This window comes from Eretmochelys imbricata, chromosome 4 (genome assembly GCF_965152235.1).
Source record: "Eretmochelys imbricata isolate rEreImb1 chromosome 4, rEreImb1.hap1, whole genome shotgun sequence".
Lineage (NCBI taxonomy): Eukaryota > Metazoa > Chordata > Testudines > Cheloniidae > Eretmochelys > Eretmochelys imbricata.
In genome coordinates this window covers 18,199,410-18,219,517 of record NC_135575.1, presented here as the reverse complement: position 1 = coordinate 18,219,517, position 20,108 = coordinate 18,199,410, and the positions used below count along the sequence as shown (strand labels likewise).

Sequence of the window (20,108 nt, the reverse complement as noted above, 5' to 3'; positions counted from 1 at the left end):
TTCAGTGACTCTTGCCCTTAGCCATGACGGGCTTATTAGTACCTTCTGACAAGATGTGCAATCTTAGAAAATCCACTCAACACTTGTTAAGACGAACAACTAGTGCATTGCCAGCTGGGGTGTAAATCTACATCATGCTAGCGTGCTGTCCACTGATGGACTGTGTGGACTGCTATCATGGCACTACGTTCCCTAATCTGCTTGGATCTACTGCAGTTTGAAAGTAGTTGATTTGTGAAGATCTCCCCTGCTGCCTTTTATATTCTAGAGCAGGGATCGGCAATCTTTGGCCCGCAGCCCACCAGGGTAAGCCCCCTGGCAGCCCGGGCCAGTTTGTTTACCTGCCGCATCCGCAGGTTCGGCTGATCACAGCTCCCACTGGCCGCAGTTCGCCGCTCCAGGCCAATGGGGGCTGCGGGACACGGCAGCCAGCACATCCCTCGGCCCGCGCCGCTTCCCGCAGCCCCCATTGGCCGGGCACAGCGAACTGCGGCCAGTGGGAGCTGCAATCGGCCAAACCTGCAGACGCGGCAGGTAAACAAACCGGCAAGGGCCGCCAGGGGGCTCACCCTGGCGGGCCGCAAGCCAAAGGTTGCCGATCCCTGTTCCAGAGGGAAGGATCAAACCCTAAAACGATACTCCCTGTTGGGTAACCAAAAAAAACGTGACAATTCCCTACCTTTCTATCATTGTCTTATACAGCATCATGGTACTTATCATAGTATGTTTTTTCCAGTATTTGGTCATGATATAATAATCCTTTTTAAAATATATACATGCATACACACACATACACAGTACAGGCAAAGGTATACTGTTTTCCCCAGTGACATCAGTTACTTTGGTTCCATTAACAGATCTTAATGGAAATTAAACTCAAGGTCAGTATCTCCACAGGCCAAGTCTACTGCACAGCCAACCAGGCAAAGCCAGGTTTGTAAGGCATGCAAATATTGTCTCTCTTAACCACCGCCACCAAAAAATCATTGTCACTACAGAAACATGTTAAAAATAAGTCATTTCTGAAAAGGATCTGCTAAATAAATAGAGTACTTAAATCAAGGTATATTAAGGCCATTAGGAAGGAAAGGCCATAATAATGAAAGGCCAGAGAATTTTGGAATTACTTGGTTTTACAGTATTTTTGTTTCCCTTAAATGAGACTTCATTACTGAGTCTCATTTAATCTAACATATACCTTCCTTCTGCTGCGAGAAAAGAAAGACGAAAACATTTAAAACATTCTCCAACTTAAACATGTTTCAGAATAAAAGCCTTAGAAAAGAAATCCAATTGGGATGACAGTGATCTGCCTTCTATGCTCATTTTAACTGATAATCCAGGAAAGAGTTATCTTAGTACATAACCTTTTTGGGGCCCCAATGTTCCCCCCATTGAAGTCAAAGGCAAACTCCCTTTCACTTCATAGAGCAGAGTCAAGAATCCCTTTGTGCAGACTGTTAAATTCAGAGGTATAATTCCTGTGTGTGAGATAAGATCTAAGACTAAAAAATGAATTATCTAATTTAAGACAAATGTTTTGCAGGTAGTTAAGATCATTCTACACAAATGAAAGCAATGACCAGAGTGTTCTAGACATGATTTACTATAATTTCTGAGTCCACATTACACGATTTACCCCCATGAGTTTTCTGATCATCTGTTCACTTTTGGAATTAACATCTTCCAAGAACTAATTAGGTAGGTGCGTAAAATTTCAATAAAAGCAGTTTGGTGGGTTTTTTGTAAATCAGTGTTAATCTGAGAGCCAGAAAAAAAAGCAGGCTCGACATTTGCTTCCTGGCACAAGAATAGGAAAGAATAACAGGGATAGAGCCTAAAAGAACTGGAATATTCAGATGCAGATAGATAGAGGTTACCCATTTTTAACTGTCTTTCCCAAAGCTAAACATTTTAGCACGAGGACACCCCTAACTCAGCAAGACTTTGTATTTGAATTTCATCTGTTTTGTCAGAATAAAGGAAAAAGAGAGGAAGAGATAAAGACCCATGTATGCAGCTCTTATTTCTCATGCCTAAGACCAGAGACATGAATACTTTAGCTACAGATGGTTTTTAGTCAATCCAAAAAAGCAGTCAAATAAAATGGAATAAAGCTATCAAAGGAGAGCAGCCATTTGTTTTAAGTTAAGTCCCCTTTTTCTTTTTGTGCGTGAAAAGAGCCAGACTCCTCTGGAAAAAATCTATGGAGGAGTCTGCACCTAATTGTATGTGTCTTATTAATAAGACTTTCAGAAGAAATGTGTTAATCTAGATGTTTAGCTAATCCACAATGTGTGGGGGGGGGGGCGTGGACAGGTGGGTAGGAAGGGAACACTCACTGCATCTTTATATACAATTCATTTATCCATTGATTTGTCTCAACTAATTTAAAATGGGCTTTTTGTGCAAAATGTCAACATTCAGAGGAAGATATACCATGTTGAAATAAACACAGAAGACCCGATTCCTTCCATCTTGTGTCTAGTCATTTACACCTGTGAAAAATGAGTGTGAAATGGGTGTCAAATACCACCGGTGATTTCTGTTCACTTTGCAATAGGTGTAAGTGACTAGACACAAGGCACAAGACAGTGGAGATTCAGGCCCATATATAGCTAGTATATTCTTTTGTAACAGAACAGCTAAATCATGTATTCACCAAGTGAATTAGCATCACCAGCCCATCATGACATACTGTGTAGTATACGTTTTTAGCAATCTCATGTGCACCTATTGGCTTAGAGGTACTTTGTAGCAGGAAGTGGGTCCTGTCTGTAAGGCCTTGTGGTGTGAAATGCAGTTTACTGACAGAATAGTAATCAGCATCTACAAGCTACCTGCTGCTTACTGCTTCTCTTCTGAAACTGTGGTTTCACGGTATAGCTTCTTCATAGCTCAGTGCATTTAGCAGAAACTCTTATAAATCAGACTAATTACAATAACAGAGTTGTCAGGACTGAAAAGAATATTATGCGACAATTTCATAGTTGTTGTTTAAAACCAGTTTCTAAGGTATACACAGATTTTGTTTGGAATAAAAATCCACGAGAAAGTAGTGGTATTTGCAGATGCACACCCTAATTAATAATTGAATAAAGCCACTCTGTAATCTTTACGTGTTTGCACTTGCTGCCCATTGTACTGATGATCTGATATACTCCTGCTGTGCTAGACATGGGACCCAGGTAAATCAGCCCCTCTTGTCAAGTGTACTGTGTAGTCTTCAAAGTGCTGCAAACGCTGGCTGTATCCCTGCTACTTTGTTACCCAGGATTTTATCTAGCAAACCAATATATTCTCTATATCTTTAGTTTTAACTCGAGACTTTCATTTTGCTATTTTACATTAATGGCACTTACTGTAAAAACATTTATGCTCAGGCACACAAAAATTGCCTTTCACCTCTACTTGTGCACCAGTTCTCAAGCCACCACCACACTCCACAATCTTGAGACACACAATCCTTTGAGTAGGTGTCTTGGTTAGGATTAGAAAAGAGCTTTCATTTAGAAGGTGGAGACTGAAAAATTTCCAACAGATCCTGGATACCAGCAGATACGTATTATCTCAGGTCTCAGAGGGAGTCAAAGGTTTGTATCATGGAAGGATTCCATTCCATCAGACTTACTGGATGCATCATGGCAGACCTTCTTCCCTGGTTTTTCCCCTGGCACTGCCTATGAGTGGAAAGGCCATGCAAAAGTGCAGAACAGTATATTTCATGGCTACAAAGTCAGTGGCTGAAATAAGAGCTCACGTCTGATTCCTCTGGAAATGTGCTGTCCTATTGAAATGCTTCCTCCTTTTTCTGGGTGTTTTGTATGATACAAAAACACATGATTTTAAATTTTTGGGGAGAGCTGGGCATGCAGTACCGAGGCTGAATAAACTGTACGAAAAATCAGTTTCCTGTCAATTCAACCAGATGGATTATTACACTATTTAAAAACAAAGTTAAATAGTGCGGAGAACGAGAAATAATCTGGTGGAAGCCTTTACTGTTTGGAAGGAAATGGAGCTGCCCCAAATGGATCTAACTCTAATGCCTGTTGCTGCTGGGCCTGCTGTGGTGTTACACTCTGCACAACCAGTTCTGTGAAAGGCACTGCACCGAAGTCATCTGTTTTTAGCCCATCACCACTGTGAACGGCCCCATGCAGGGAGCTCTGTCTAGGTCTACCAGGCACTACTATATTATGGTCCCCACGGTTGTCACCCAGTCCTTGATGTTGTGGGTTCCGCATCAAGTCTGGTGGGTGGAAAGGTTTGGCTCCAAAGGGGTCCAGCAGATTCTCGTCCGCTTGCAAAGGGTTGCCTCGATCTTTGCTGTCAGTCAATGCAACACTTATGTTTTCCTTGGAGTCTGAGATGGTTAGGAATTCGTTGCTGCTTTGGGAGTCCCTGCGGCCAGTTTTTTTGTGCCTGCGGGCTCTCTCTGGGGTGCGGTAGCTGGGTTTCAAAGCCTTCTTGGTGCTGGTTGGGGTGCCATGGTGGCGCTTCCCATTGCTTTTGGGCACCTCCTGTTTCATGCGTCTTTGCCGGGAGGAGAGTTTCTGCAGGTTCCGCTGCTGCTTCACCTTCTGTTGCTGCTGGCTCCCTGTAATCTCCTCAAAGGGGACAAGACCAAAGAGGTCCTCTCTGCTTTCACTGCTCTTTGGGGTGGGAAGAGGCTGGAAAGGGGTGCAGCCAAAAATATCCACACTTCGGGGAGAAGTAGGGGAGATTTGGGTCTCAGCTCCTACAACCGGGCCATCTGGCTGGGCCACCTTCTTGCTGAATGGGGCTTTGGTGAAGACATCAAAGTCATCCTGCTCTTGCCTCAGGCTGAGAAAAGCAGGCTGAGGAGAGAAATCTGTGTCACTCTCTTCTCTTGGCTGAGGTTGCTGAGTCTGAAGAGCAAAGAAGGGGACAGCCCCAAACACATCAAATTCTTGGCCAGGGCTCACCTTGGCCACAGTACTTGGTAACTCAGGCAAGGAAGAGAGTGCTACATTAGGTTCTTTGTCTTCACGACTGCCACCCACCTCTCTGTATCTACCACAAGGGATCCCTTCCATGGGCTTTCCCTTGGTGTGATCAGAATCGGAATCAGAACTCTGCTTTTCTTCTTCCTCTTCCTCCGCCTCATCTTCAGAGTCCATAAGGAGAGGCCGATGGCCTAAGTTCTCAGGTTCTGTATCATTGTCATCATTAAAGTCTCCATGCTCCCCCTGTAAGACATCTTCATCCTCCTGCTCTTCATCTTCCTCACTGCTCTTGGGAGAAGGAGGATCAGATTCAAAGTCACTCTCTGACTCATCGCTTCCTTTCTGCACTTGTCCCCCTGCCGTTTTTCTTCCTGAATGGTGCTCTCGAGAGGCTTGACTTGATTTTTCAGCCTTGTTTGGGCTCCCTAAATTATTTTCTTGACTGCTGGCTGAATTGTCAATTGCCTTTCCCGGAGAACCTGCAGGGCCAAAGAAAATATAAAACATAACTTTACATTCATTTTTACAACCAACAGCTCTTATTCACATATACCACATAGACATGTAGAAGGGTGCAGGTGCATTCAGATGTGCCTCTTTTGCAGTTATTCACAGAAAAGAGATTGAAGGTCCATATAGAGTGTCAACTTTTGATCTGATGTTAATGAAATAGGTAAACTGTCAGACCTTTGTGCCCTTCGGTTACTTCTAATACACCTGGCCTGTGAGAACAACATTTTCTCTCCTTTGACAGCTCTTGGTATCAATCTTCAAAAGATAATAGAAACAAGTACGGCCAGCTGTTCAGATGTGCACAATGCAGCTCCTACCCTGAAAACGATGGGAACTGCTGGGTGCTGAGCGCTTTGAAAATCTTTCCATTTCTTTAAGATGCCTAAGTGGGAGCCGGTGGGGTCCTGATCTTTTGAAAAACTAGTCTGAAAAATCTTATAGCTCAACTAATGGGGGGGAAAAAAAATCTACCAGTGTGAGCTAGTCACACTGGATCTAATTTGTGCAGTTTCTGTACACCATGTAACAAACTACCAATCACAAATCAGAGAGCAATACAGTTGTATGACAGCATTTGAATTTGAAGACGCTTCTTTATTTTTGGAAGACAAATGTGGACACCGCCTTACTTGGCTGTGTGCACTGTACAGCTGCATAGGTACCGGTCTGGGTAGCAATATTGATTTTTTTATATTGATACACTACTGCAGCATCATACATCAGTGGACAACTTAGCTATGCCCTGACTGTGAAACCAAATTGCAAAAAAATACAGTGCAAAGAATGGAAAGTGTATCATAGAACAATATATAATGGCAGTAATAATCGTGCTGATTACTGTTGTTGCATGAGCTCTCAAAGGGTGAAATTCACTTTTTCCTGCACATAGTCCGAGTAAGAAGGCTGTGTGTGAAGAAATACACAGGTGAAGAGGAGGTGGGGGAATTCAGCACACCAGCAAGCCACATGGCTGCAATACGGTCCCAGAAGTATTTTTTATACAGCACCACGTGCAGGGTGAACTATTGGTGAATGTGCCAACCTGGCGGTGTCTCTGCATCAGCATATGTATAAGCGTATGCAAATTCCCTATGAAAAAGCCAGCAAAAACAGATGTTTGAGCAGTACCACTTATATTTATAAAAGGACGTAGCTGTTATGAAACACCGGTCTGTTGCTTTATTTTAAAAGGTCACGTCTCTTCCCTCCTCCCTAGGAGCACATTTTAAAAGCTATGTTCTAATTTCTCACCTACAACAATACTTTGGCCCTTGTTCAGCAAAGCACTTAAGTCCATAATTAATGTTAAGCACATGCTTAAGTGCCTTGCTGAATCAGGGTCTTACACTGCCTACAGGCTGTTCATTTTCTTGGTAAAACACTGATGCACTAGAAAGACTAAAACTACAAATACAAAATCAAGTCTTCTGAAATAGCATAAAGGGGATACCTTAAAGGATCTTTCTTCAATCTCTATGGAACAGAGATGATGGGTCCTGTTTCAGTGGTGCAGGATTGTAGGTTTGCAGATACAGATCAGAGAATATTCTCCCCACTCCAGAATAAGGTTGTACTTGAGGTAGTAGAGTCTCAAGTCTAATTACTTGGAATACTTTTGTTAATTATGAGGCCAACATAGTGTCTATAGAGCTTGTAAACAAAAGGGGGGGGGCAGGGAAAATAGAAAAGGCAGCTCATCTTTATTTAGGTTCCATCTGAATAGCACAAAATGACCTCTTTCATTAAATGATTTTTTCTACACTGCAACCCCAGTTTTATGGGTGAGGCAGAGTTGCGTAGTGGATGAAGCACCAGACTGTGATATAACAGAGCTGGGTTCTATTCCTGGTTCTGTCACTGGCCTACTGGGTGGCCTTGGGAAAGTCACTTTACCTCTCTGCCTCAGTTTCACCATCTGTAAAATGGGAATGATATTGATCGGGTGGTCAGTATTTTGTAAAGCCCTTTGAGATCTATGGATGAAATGTGCTATACAAGAGCTAGATATTCAAACTCAAGTTATCTGTTATTAATCTGATGTGCTACTGAGTGCAGTTAACCATGCAGAGCTCTTAATCACCTGCAGGGGTCGAGCAGAGCCCTACTCCTGCAGGGGGTTAGATTTGCTCCAGCAGAACTTCAGAGCTCCCCTGTTGCAGAAATTACGAGTGCCATTGGAGTTTAGCTTCAGCCTTGTGGAACTTCAGCACCCTTTTCTGCTGACTCAGCCAGCCTATAACTGAGGGAACACGGGTCACCTGAAGCCCTGATTTTACATAGGTATCACGTGTCCCTTGAGACCTTTGTAAAATTCAGAGTTCAATTATACTAATATTTTAATATCTTACAGGTGTCTTAGACGGCACCTTTCATCTTAAAGGACATCAGAAAAGTTTACTCACACACACAGTATGGAGAATATTTATACCTTTGTAGATACATTTCATTTCACCCACAGAAGATTGCTTCATGAATACGGGTCTCATGTTTATAGTATCACACCAAAGTAAATCAATTTATTTACTGAAAATGCTATACTTCCTGACTTCTCAGATCTTCACTCTTACTGAAGCACACCACTGATTGTCTTTAAAGAGTCCCACTTTTTAACTACAAAAAAGGACTGAATCTCTCCTAGCAGCAGCTGTTTTACTACTGGGTTTTGCTGTCCTAAAGGGGAAAATAGAAAGCAAAGCTCTTGTACTGGCCTTTACTTTTGACTTTATTAATTACTTACAGCAGTGCCTAGTATGAGTCAGGTGCTTTCCAAACACTGAAACAGGATAGCCCCTGATCTAAGACCTCAAATCTAAGGACAGACAAGCAAATTGAGACTGAGGAAAGGGAACAATAGGTAGTTTATATACAAGTTAACTAGAGCAGTGCTTCTCAACCAGGGGCCTGGGGCCCAGGAGCTGATTTTAGGGGGTCCACCAAGCAGGACTGGCCTTAGACTCGCTGGGGCCCAGGTCAGAAAGACAAAGCCCCATCGCATGGGGCTGAAGCCGAAGCCTGAGCAACTTAGCTTTGCACATCCCCCCGCGGCGAGGGGCCCAGGGCAACTGCCCTGATTGCTACTCCCTAATGCTGGCCCTGGCTTTTGTGTGCATAACAGTTATTGTGGCACAGGTGGGCTGTGGAGTTTTATAGCCTGTTGGGGGAGGTGGTTAGAAAGAAAAAGGTTGAGACCCCCTGAACTAGAATCATTATACGCAGCATCACACAAATGCGTCTTTCAGAGGGACTTAAATGTGGATGGGGTCAAGTGTTTGCAGATGAGTTCAGAGAGCTCCTATGTAGCATAGAGGTCACATGGAAGACCGCACAGAGAGGTTTGTGCAAAAAGCTAACAAATGAGTGGACAAAGGTAAGAGCATGGGTGGAGTAGAAGGGATGAGGGGCAATGAAAAGCTTGACAAGGAAAGATTAGTAGGGAGGACCAGAATTACAGCGAGCTTTGAAGGTAGTTGATGAGAAGCTTAAGTTGGATGCAATAGTGGGTAGGCAGCCAATGGAAGGATTTGGAAAGAGGGGGATGGTTACATTGATTAAACTGACGGGCAAGGAGGAGGGGATGAGTGTCTCTTCTAACGTGAGCAATAAAGGGAAGTAGGCCACTACTGTATTCCACTCCAGATAGTAAAAAAAGCAACTGCTAACACCTACCCACAGAGCACCGCTACACTGAAGTGCTTCATAATCAGTAGGAAGGGAGAGGGATGGGTGGCATGGAAACAAAATTACTCGTCGGCAGAAGAGTTTAAAATACGGAAGGGCCAATTACCTCTTTTCTCTCACCTACACTCCCCCCACATGTAACTCCATTCTTACAGCATTTAACACATTTTAAAATTTAATATAAAAGACTTTAAAAGGCATGTTTATTTTTAAATTGAAATATATTTTGAATGTATAAAAAGACTACTTACAACTGACATACAGTCACCTATTTCAAAGATGGGACAAATTTGTAATCCCCAGCCCTAGGCACTGTTTTTACAAATACAATTCTAGCATAGTAGGGGAAAAACAGCCTAAAGGCAAAAGATCTGATGCAGCTCTTCAGTTTTGGGAGTGTCAAGGGCACGATTTTGGATCTGAGTTTAACAGTGTTGACATGAGCATGGTCAGCAGTAGGCACTAGCCAGTAGCAAGGGCTGTATAGTTATATGTCTGCTCCCAGAAGCAGCAACGTGTACTCTACCGTATATCCCCTTGCTCCTCCTTCAAAGACACACAGGACAAAATCTCTACTTCTTGTCACTGCATCTGACAAGAAAACATTTAGTTGTGTGTTCCAAAGGCTGTTCATAAAATGAATGAGAGGTATACAAAATACTGAAGAGAATAAACACTTTTGTCAGTAGAAATCTGTAGTTTTGTGGATGAGGGAAACCAGCTACACATTTAAGCACTTCTTTCCAATTCCAATAAAATTGGCCCAACCACATTACATCTATGCTCCATGGACTGCTTCCCAGTTCAGTTTTTAATTGATAAGGCCATATGTGGTTTGGGTCCTGTAAAACTTGAACAGCATCCCCTTCCTATGCCTCGTCATCTCAGTTGAAGCTCTTTTGCTGACCGTGCGATGGTGTTTTCGTGTAGGGAGTTGAGGCTGGTTAATTTCAGGAGAGTCCCCTAGCATGGAAGCCACTTCTTCTGGGTGTATCACAAGAGCTCACTTTTATCGACCTTCAGAGCATGGAACAAAACATATTTTTGATCAAGCATTTGCTCGACTAACTGATAATTACTAGTTGATTTATGGTCAATTGAGATGGGTTGTGCTTGGGGGAGCTATTTGTACTGTCCACTGGGGGCAGTTTGAAACAGTAAGATTCAGTAATATACCCATATGCAACAGTCATGAATGCAAAAAATAAATGAATAAATCATTACATCACGGTCAACACGCAACTTAAGTTATAGGTAGAATAGCTATGTACTGTTAAAGCAACTAACAACCTCTGTAGTACGCCACTTGACCTGGAAAGTCCTCAGCTAAGCAAAATGTACATATACTTTAATGACAGTTGTGCTTGAGTAAGGACTAAAGGATTGGGCCCTCTCTTCATAAAAAAAATCAGCACTCCTGGAATATAAGCAACTGAAGATTGTTCACAGTATAGGGCAAGTTTGCATGGTTTTTTTGTTCTTTTCTTAAAGGATGAATTGGTTAGTCTGAGTAAAAAGTTTGTCACTCTACTCATTGGTTTCTAACTGGTAAAGCTTCTGCTGTTGGCTTATGATTTATTCCTTTGCCACTCAAGGAGTATGCAACTTTATCACTCCAAGCAAGGTCAATATTATCTTTTGATGGTTAATGGTCTATTTCTGGCAGGAAGTAGAAGCTTACTGGACTATCTTGTTGTATTCTATGAAAAAAAGTATAACAATAGTTTTTGGTAACCATTTTTTCACCTCTAAAACATGCCCAGAGTCATAATAAGAATTTAGAAGTAATGTATGTTTTTTATATGGATTTAAGAACAAAATGACCAGAAACATCAGGTGATTATAGCTTTGGACTGTTTGTTTGCTTCTGGTGTTAAATTGCGTCTTATCTGTTCTTAGTTTAAATAGTACACATTTGGTTTACTGTTAAATTAAAATCTGGATTATTTGACTGGATACTTTAGATTTCCCAAAGGTATAGCCTTCATGTTGGACTTGATAACCCCATGTCTTCCAAATCCTGACATTTCCAATATTTGTTGAGACTCTGTAATTGTTAACATGAATGTGATTAGTTTGCAAAATGAAAATAACCTAAATCTATCTGATTTAGGGTAGACATTAGCAACATTAGGTTCAAGAAAGACAAACTTGTTTTTAAAATATTAGTACCAATGTAAGTGTATATTCTGCTTTTTTGTATATACCTACACAACTATTTCTGTATGAAGAGAGTTGAACACCTGTAACCGGTAAATGGTTCCATTTCTGTCTGATGAACTGAAAATTTGGTACACTGAAAATATCTAAATATCACATATTAGTCTTTAGTCTCATATTCATGCTCTCACCCTGATGATACTAGGAGACGAACCATCCCCAAACTGCATTAGCAAGACAAAGAGAAACTGTGAGGGCTGTGTTTGACCCCCTGGAGCATACACAGTGACTCCTCACTTGACGTCATCCTACGTTCCTGATCAATTAGAGAACATGCTCGTTTAAAGTTGCTTAATGTTGCCTTATAACATTGTTCGGCAGCTGCCTGTTTGTCCACGGTTTGCAGAAAGAGCAGCCCGTAGGAGCTAGCTGGTCGGGGCTTGGAACCAGGGTGGACCGACAGCCCCCTATTTATCCCCACTCCCCTAAGTTCCCTGTGCGGTAGCCGCCGAACAGGCTATCAGTTGCGGGGCAGTTCAGTTGTCCCTCCCCCCACTGCCATGTGCTGCTCCTGCCCTCTGCCTTGGAGCTGCTCCCGGGAGCCTGCTGCTTGCTGTGTAGAGGGGAGGAGAGGGAGAAGAGAGGTGCTAATGTCAGGGTGTCCCCCTCACTCCTTTACCCCATCTCCACAGAGCAGGACAGAGGGAGCTTGCTGGCAGCAGCGGCTGTCTCAACTTGCTGACCTAATTTCCCCCCCCCCCCCATATTAATTCTTATGGGGAAACTGGATTTGCTTAACATTGTTTCATTTAACGTAGCATTTTTCAGGAACAGAACTACAACGTTAAGTGAGGAGTTACTGTACTGCGGCAAGATTTAACCCATATAATGGTGCGTGTTTACTTTTTAAATGGGAAACGTTGCCATGACAGAACACATGTAATAAAAGACTTGGGGCTTGAGCCTGTGCACATTATAATCAGTGTCCTGAATCTGCGCTATACAGTTTAAGCGTCCTAGCACACTAAGTCAACTTCACTTTTGTTGACCTACATGAACATCCGAAAGCCTAGTTTTCCAATATATGGATAACAACTCCTGTAGAGGAAGGGGCTTGAGAATGGAGGAACGGGAGAAGAAATCAGTTGGGAAATAATTTTTTAATTTGAGCTTGCTTGCTATGTCTACTGCAAAGAGGTCTTATTTTAATTATACATTAAGTGGTTAGGTGGGTTTTTTGTTTGTTTGTTTACTGGGATGAACATTTGCTGTTATTGGGTCTGATCACCCGAGCACCTCTTACTATCACCATAGCCTTTATCAATGTTTTTCTTTCAGCCATAATAAAGCCAAGAGAGCTTTGAGAGATTTGGGAACAGCTTAATAGCTGACATAAAATAATATTTAGTTTTCATATTTAGAGCACTCTGCAAACAGTCAGTATATGACTAACTGTTCCATTGCCAATCAGCTTTGGTGCCTCCATTCCTTGTAATGGCATAGGAACAGGCAGTCCTATTGAGGCTGATGGGACTAGTCACATGAGTAGCAGTACTCACAGGCATGTTTCCACGATCAGGTCGATAAAGGGGTTGTGTTTGTCTGGGATTGTTCAATGGAGTCCTTACACATTGTTAGCATCCATATGTCACTAATCGTAACACTGAAGAAATAGATCTAAAGATCTGCACAGAGATGCAATAAGGATAGGGGCAGAGCATGGAACAGGAAGAATAAATTGCTAGGACTAGTATTATCTGAGTGCTTTCTTATTTATTCTAAGTGTCTGATGAATTAGGATTGAAGTCTTTTACTGTTCCCACCTATCAATCGATTGAACAGAGATCATATACATATGACAGGCTATTTCAGAATAAAGATTAAGCCAGGGATCTCAAACTCAAATCACCACGAGGGCCACGTGAGGACTAGTACATTGACCTGAGGGCCACATCACTGACACCCCTCCCCCCCGCTGCTCCGCCCCCACCCCTTCCATGAGGCTCCGCCCCTGCCTCGCCTCTTCCCACCCCTTCTCTGCCCCCATTCCAACCTCTTCCCCAAAGTCCCCACCCCAACTCTGCCCCCCTCCCTGTCCCTATTCCAACCCCTTCCCCAAATCCCCACCTCTTCTCCGCCTCCTCCCCTGAGTGCACAGGTCCCTGCTCCTCCCCCACCCTCCTGGAAAGCGCTAAGATGTTTGGCGGCGGGAAGCACCTGGAGGTAGGCAGAGGAGCGGGGACACAGCATGCTGGGGGGGAGGGGAGCTTGGCGGACGCAGGAAATAACTTGGGAGCGGGGGCGCGGGGAGCTTGGCAGGCTGCAGCAAATAACTCCATGGGCTGTGTGTTTGAGACCCCTGGATTATGCTATATCAGCACTGAAGTAGGTAGATTACACAAAAATAATAATGACCTATACATTTCTAAGAGTCCATAGTTTTTCATTGTGTCCCTTACTTGTATATAGTAGAAAGTATAGCAGTTTTAACCAACTGGACCATCCCCTATCCAAGGTTTTCGAGAACATGAACCGAACTTTAAAGTCCTAAATCCATATGCAGGTACCTAAACAAGTGGCTTGGTTCTTGAAAGCGCTGAGCACTGATGAGCTCCCACGACTTCCGTGGGAGCTACTGAGCACGCAGTATTGTTGAAAATTAGGCCACTTAAATGTCTAAACAAACTTACTCTCGATACCCATTTTTGTACATTGTTTCAAAGTACAGAACAGAGTAACTGCACTCCCCAGAGCATATCACGCACAGAAATAACGTCCTTTAAACTTGAACTTCCTACTACTTTGGCTCGTGACTGCAATGCAGTTACAAAAGCATCATATCTGTTGCTATGGGGTTGAAAAAAAAGAGCAGCACAGTTTCTGAACAAGTGGTATCCACACTACTTATAACTCACCCAGTAGAAAAATAATTCAAAATATATTATTTCTGTGGCTACAGGCTTACTTTGAAGACAGTTGCAGGATTTTCATTTTCTGATGACTGCCAAGTCATTTTCTAGTTTGATGGTTCCTACCCTACATACTATACAGGAGTGCCCACTTAAACTCTGAAACCACAACCCTGTAAGTGTGGGGATTAGAATCAAAGCTCTGTCTCCTGAGCTTGTACTACAACTCAAAGAGCTTTTACACAGAAGTGCACTTGAAAGACCCTTGTTCCCCTTTCCACCTCTCATATAAAAAGATTTTAATGAAGCAGCCGCCATGCCGACTCATTCTTAGTTCTCTCTCTGCCATGGTTTAATGTGAACTGCTGCAGTTTAAAATCGGTGACCAAAAAACCCCTAAATATAGGGGACAACCCAAGAATAGAGAACAAGAAACTATGTGGGGGATTTGTTTCTTTAAACTTGCAAGATCTTTTCTAACCACAGCTCTGTGTCAGCGTTCTGTTACCATTTATTGACAGTAACTAACAGTGAGATCAAGTTTGGGTGTCTTGGATGTAAATCTGAAGCTTACAAGACATAGCTTGCAAAGAAGTGTGGGTGAGAGATACGTTCTGTTAATTCTCATCCCTAACAAAACCACCCTCAATATTACCCACTCCATCTGGAATTTTAGAATAATCAGATTTACAAAATATTTTCCCCTAGGACAGTTAATTATTTCATAGCTTTAGGATTGGGTTGTCCTTGCTCCTTATCTAGATGTGACTATTATCAATTAAAAAATTATCTCTGGTTACTATTAGACTTAGAATAACTTCAAACTTTCATTTAAGTAACACTTCTGCCCTAAACTGCTTACTTCTCATACTTTGTTTACAAGCCACAGAAGTAGGTTTTCCTTGTTTGTATACACAGGTGATTTTTGTTTAGATCTAGAAATAAGTTGCCTCCCTGCACCCTCCCCAGGGTACTTGTAAGTGCATACAACCAATGCCAGTTTATGGGGGTTAATTTGGAATATTTGTTTAATGACTCAGCAATAAGAGGCCAAAAGTCATTCCACTTCTATTAATAGCAAATCTCGATTTCTTTTTTGTTATCTGCAGGTAAAACTGTGAAAAATTATTTCCTAGAGGAAGAAGAACAGTGTTTTATTCAAAACTTGAGATTAATTTCCTGACATAGTCCCTACTGAAACTGTCAAATACTTATTAGAATCATACAAAAGCAAACCCAGGAACCCTCTTTCTCCCCCCCTAATTTCATTGAAGAGGTTCACATTTTGCTTCATATGATTTTCCTCAGCTTTGCTGAAGAAAATCTGATATATTATGGATGTATTAAACTTCTGCAACTTCTAAATCATATGCTGAGATAATATAGTTATAGAGATAGTAAGCCTGGTTTTCCTCTCACTTACACTGGTTTTACAATGGGGTCTCCATTGACTTCAGTGGAATTACTCCAGATTTAAACCAGTTTAAGAAAGGGGAGAATCAGGCCCTTTTGGGGGTAAACGGAAGAGAAAGCCCATCAGAAGGTTACATCAGTTTCCGCAGAAAAAAGAGTTTTCTTTACTTTTTATATACACCAAAAATACACAATGACACATGTCCAAGAGAAAATCCTTTTTAAGCAACCACTGATTTTGAGATCAAGAGAAAATCCTTTTTAAGCAACCACTGATTTTGAGATCACCTCAAGGAATTCCCTTACATACTGAATACATTCTTGATCACTTTGAAACGTATTATTTGGACCCAGAGGACCAATAAAAATGAATTGCCCAAGGCAGTCTTTCAAACAACGTATGTTACTTCTGAACAGGAAAAGCCAAAACTCCTACGGTTCTCTCCTCGCCTCCTCACCCAAAATTCCCCCGGGGTTCTCTCCTCTGTTTCTCCTCACCCTCCACCCATGTCCCCAACAATATGCAGGAACATTGCTGATTTCTTCATGTGGAGAGAAGAACTGAATTACTAGATTTTTGTAATGAAACCAAAAAAACCCTGAATAAATACAAAAACATTTAAAAAGATGGGCTAGGCATAAAGGATAAGCTAATTAAAATCTTCAGTAAGTGGGAGCAAAAGTTGTAAGAAAAACTTGCTATTGATAACGCCTCTATGATTAGAATTCAAAGGGGCCTCAAAACAGGAAAACAGTGAATGTCAGATGTTCCTGACTGCAGATGTTTCTCCCTCTTCTCCGTTCTGTGATGAATGCATGGCTAATGTATATTATATAGTTGGGACATCACTGGTCATATGTCCTTGCATTTTAGAAAAGAGCGAGGATCTTACCCTACTTATTTGTTTACAGTACAAAGTCACAGCACAAAAAAAGTATGATTAACAGTCTTTGCTGAAAAAAAGCCCAAGTCCAGAATATACTAGGCGTATATTACAGTGCTATACTTCGCTGGATTCATCATTGCTTGAAGAAGCTTCCACTACGTACCTGCACACATTATGATTATGCACAGCTCAAACATGCTTTTAGGGAATGAGCATACTCCCACTTGAAATCAACAACAACATTCTTGGTGACTTTGGTCAGCGTCACAGTTGGTTAAATTAATGAGCACTACATTCAACCTTAAACAAGTAAAAATAAATATCCAAATACAAAGCCCCGGTACTGTTAATAATTCACATAAGTTTAAACATTATAGAAATTTTCCTCCATCAATAACGGTAAAACTATTTTCAACCCCAAAAGTAGAAGCTGTCAAACTATACTTCATTTACCAAAATTTGTAAATGTATCAGAATAAATGCTCAAAGGGGAAAAAAAGAGTTTTTTAATTTAATGACATTTTAATGTTGTCAGAATGCACTTTAAAATAAACATAGCAGAAGATTTCATTTTTTTTAAGTAATCTTCTCAAACTGTAAACTGCTGCAATGAAATTTTCAAATATATATTTATAAAAGCTGAAGAAATATGCAGTAACATCTGTTTGCAATGTACTGCTCAGATTGCTACACTTCTAATCAGGTTTGCATCTTGTAGGAGACAATTGTTCTTCACTCAAATGCAAGGCAGGTGGAACATCTTTAATCATATAAGAAGATCCTAATAATCTTCAAGGAAATTTTCTGTTCTGATGTTCTTTTTCTAGACATCCGATTATAAGAGGATGAATGGCTTGTAACAACTGCAATAATTACATTCCTTCTGCTGGTTCATCATTTTGGGGGTTGGGGGAGGGGGGTGGAAGAGTGGGGCATAAGGGCCTTACGCTTTCTTTGAATTGGTAACATACTGCCGCCATCATTTCACAGCAATTTGCCACATGTCAGGCCCCAGGATTACTGGGACATTTCAACTAAATCTGCACTATTTCTTTGACGACAGGCAGAGCAGCAGCTGCTGAATATTGTAATAGATGTATGCTGCTTGCTGCTCTTGTTTTCAAAACAAGAACTGGAAATTAAAACATGTATTTCTTAGAATGTGTTTTTTCCCCTTCAAAACACATCTGTGAATAACTTTACACTTGTTAGGACGTCTTTGATGGTTTTTAGTGGGACCCCTCTTGTATCATGAAACATGAGTGGACTTACATAATGCATGATCCTGATGTACTGATCTATTTTAATTTTAGGAGTAGAAAACCTACTTCATTATTTACTATTAAAGGATGCCTAGTTATGCAGCCTCCAAAGGATCTCTGTTCATCCCCGAAAAGGAAAGGACTGAAAATGACCACACAACAAAATGAGTGACAGAAGTATACTTGAGTCATTTCAAGAGCAAAGCAATCAGTATTGTCCTGGACCATCAACTTGTCACAGATCATGAATTCCCACTGTAGTAGGAAACTGACAGCCATAGTTTAATAAAGACAGACTACTGCAATATAAGCTATGCTATTTTTTCGGTCAAAGTCCACAATATTAAATGCGAGGTTTTAAAAAAAAAGTTTCCCCCCCAAAGTGAATTACTCCATGAACTCACTGATATTCTTACTGTGAAGTGGACCACTGCTTAGTAGATGATCATTTAGCCAGAGATACTGGCATGAATTAGCTGCATCATCTTCCAGGCAACTCAAAAATACCAAAATAAGTATGTTTTGCACGCAGCTGGAGAACTGTGCAGTCTTATTTGATATTTATATAGGGAATCAGATGTTTTATGCAAATTTGCCTCATTGATTCAACTATATTCCATATTTCTTCTGCCTAAATTTAAGTGAATTGTGCCTCACATTTACAAATCAAAATCTATAGTAATCTGTGTGTTATAGTAAAAATATGATGGGGAGAAACTTATCACATGAGTTGCCATGGTCTAAAATCATGCCTACAGATTTAAAATCATGCATCATTCATTATTCTTGATTACCACAGTCTGATGACTGGGACACTACCACTATAGTTTACCTGTTCAAAATTAAATTTTCAGGGAAAGCTAGATGATATTTCTGGTAAAAATATAAATTAGTTTCATTAGAGATGCTTTGCAGTAGTAAAGAAATGAAAACTCTACTTTTTAAAAAAAATTTTAGCAAAAGCTACAAAATACAACTCGATTCAGAGAATAATTCCAGCCCTTGGGAGCCTGAAAAAAACAATATATATATATATTTTAAAGTCTTCAAATTCTTGGGAATTGTATGGATCCCGTTTAGTTATTCTTAAAAGACTCAGACCAAAATGTCCTATGCAAGGAGCAGAGTACAAGGCCGTTAACTATCTATCTATAACATTATCGTTGAGTACCATTCCAAATAGCAGAAATTTATTTATGGGAATGTTCATTTTTTTTTTTTTAAACTAAAACTCTACCAGAAGTTAACCTACGAAGGACCAATTCGTTTGTAGAATTCAGAACTCTTTCATATGTTGTACCAAATTGCGCCAGCCATCACAAGACATTATACACTGCTTTGAGATTTGACAGACTGTGGTATAGTAGATATGCTAGCAAGTATTTAGGGAAAAAATAACTGTCACCTTGTAACGAAAGGATGTATTTTCAGGCTTCTGTATTTGCTAAATAGCACTGATCTTGCTGTATCATGTCCAATATCTCAACAAGTGGTCCTTGTTGAAGAAATCAACCTAATAAAGCCATTTTTGAAAGCTGTGTTTATAGTACCCACAAGAGGTTTAGTGGGGAGGGTCCCCCCAGGATAACATAACACCACTAAAACTATTTAAAAAGCTAAATTTTATTTTAAGGGACGAAGCTGAAGCTATGGACACAGAGAGGTTCCGACCCGCACCAAGCAGCAGTGACAGGAACTGGAGAGGCGGTCAGTCTGCCCTGCCCTTTATCCCCTCAGTCAGAGGCCAAGGTGAGCCAGGGAGCACATGTGGATCAGTGGACACTACTTTCAAATTCTCTGGCTTCAGACGCATTGTGTGAGTGTGTAATCCGCATTGGAATACAATAGGGACCATCACTTGAAGAAGAACATTGACATTTGTTGCAGTTTTTTCAGTAAAGACCTCAACATAGGCCATGCCTCCCAGACTGCTGTAGTGTAAGAATTTTTACAATCAACAGCTAGAGAAGATCTTTTATAAGTCTCCTCTTACTTTTCAGCCTCAACTGATCCAGGATTGTAAATATTTTTTTTTTTTTGTAAGTTTTACAAATGGCAAAAGAGTCAATAGTGAGGGTATATAGTTTCTCACTCTACATCTCCCCAGTTTTTCCATTTCCTGGACTCAAGATTATCCTAAATATGTAAATGGAAAAAAGTGGGGGGTTTTCATTATATGATTTAGTAAATTCAATGTAATTATCTTAAGGTTATAGGCACAGCAGGCTGAGAAGCAGTAGCAGAGTAAAAACATCAAAAAGTTGTGTCAGAAGTTAAGGGACTATAAACAGTTTCCAGACCTAAAAATATCTCAGT

The 20,108-nt window shown here is 41.0% G+C and overlaps 1 protein-coding gene across 2 annotated transcripts in view; it reads right to left on the bottom strand.

Annotated features, from left to right (window-relative positions):
* Positions 1 to 396: 396 nt before the first annotated feature.
* Positions 397 to 20,108, bottom strand: part of BMP2K (BMP2 inducible kinase) — a 105,888-nt gene continuing 86,176 nt past the window's right edge. For both annotated transcript variants that reach the window (XM_077814925.1, XM_077814926.1), the window contains one exon: positions 397 to 5,449. In XM_077814925.1, coding sequence (XP_077671051.1) covers positions 3,999 to 5,449 — 1,451 coding nt within the window. In that variant the 3' untranslated portion in view covers positions 397 to 3,998. The remainder of the gene's footprint in view (positions 5,450 to 20,108) is intronic.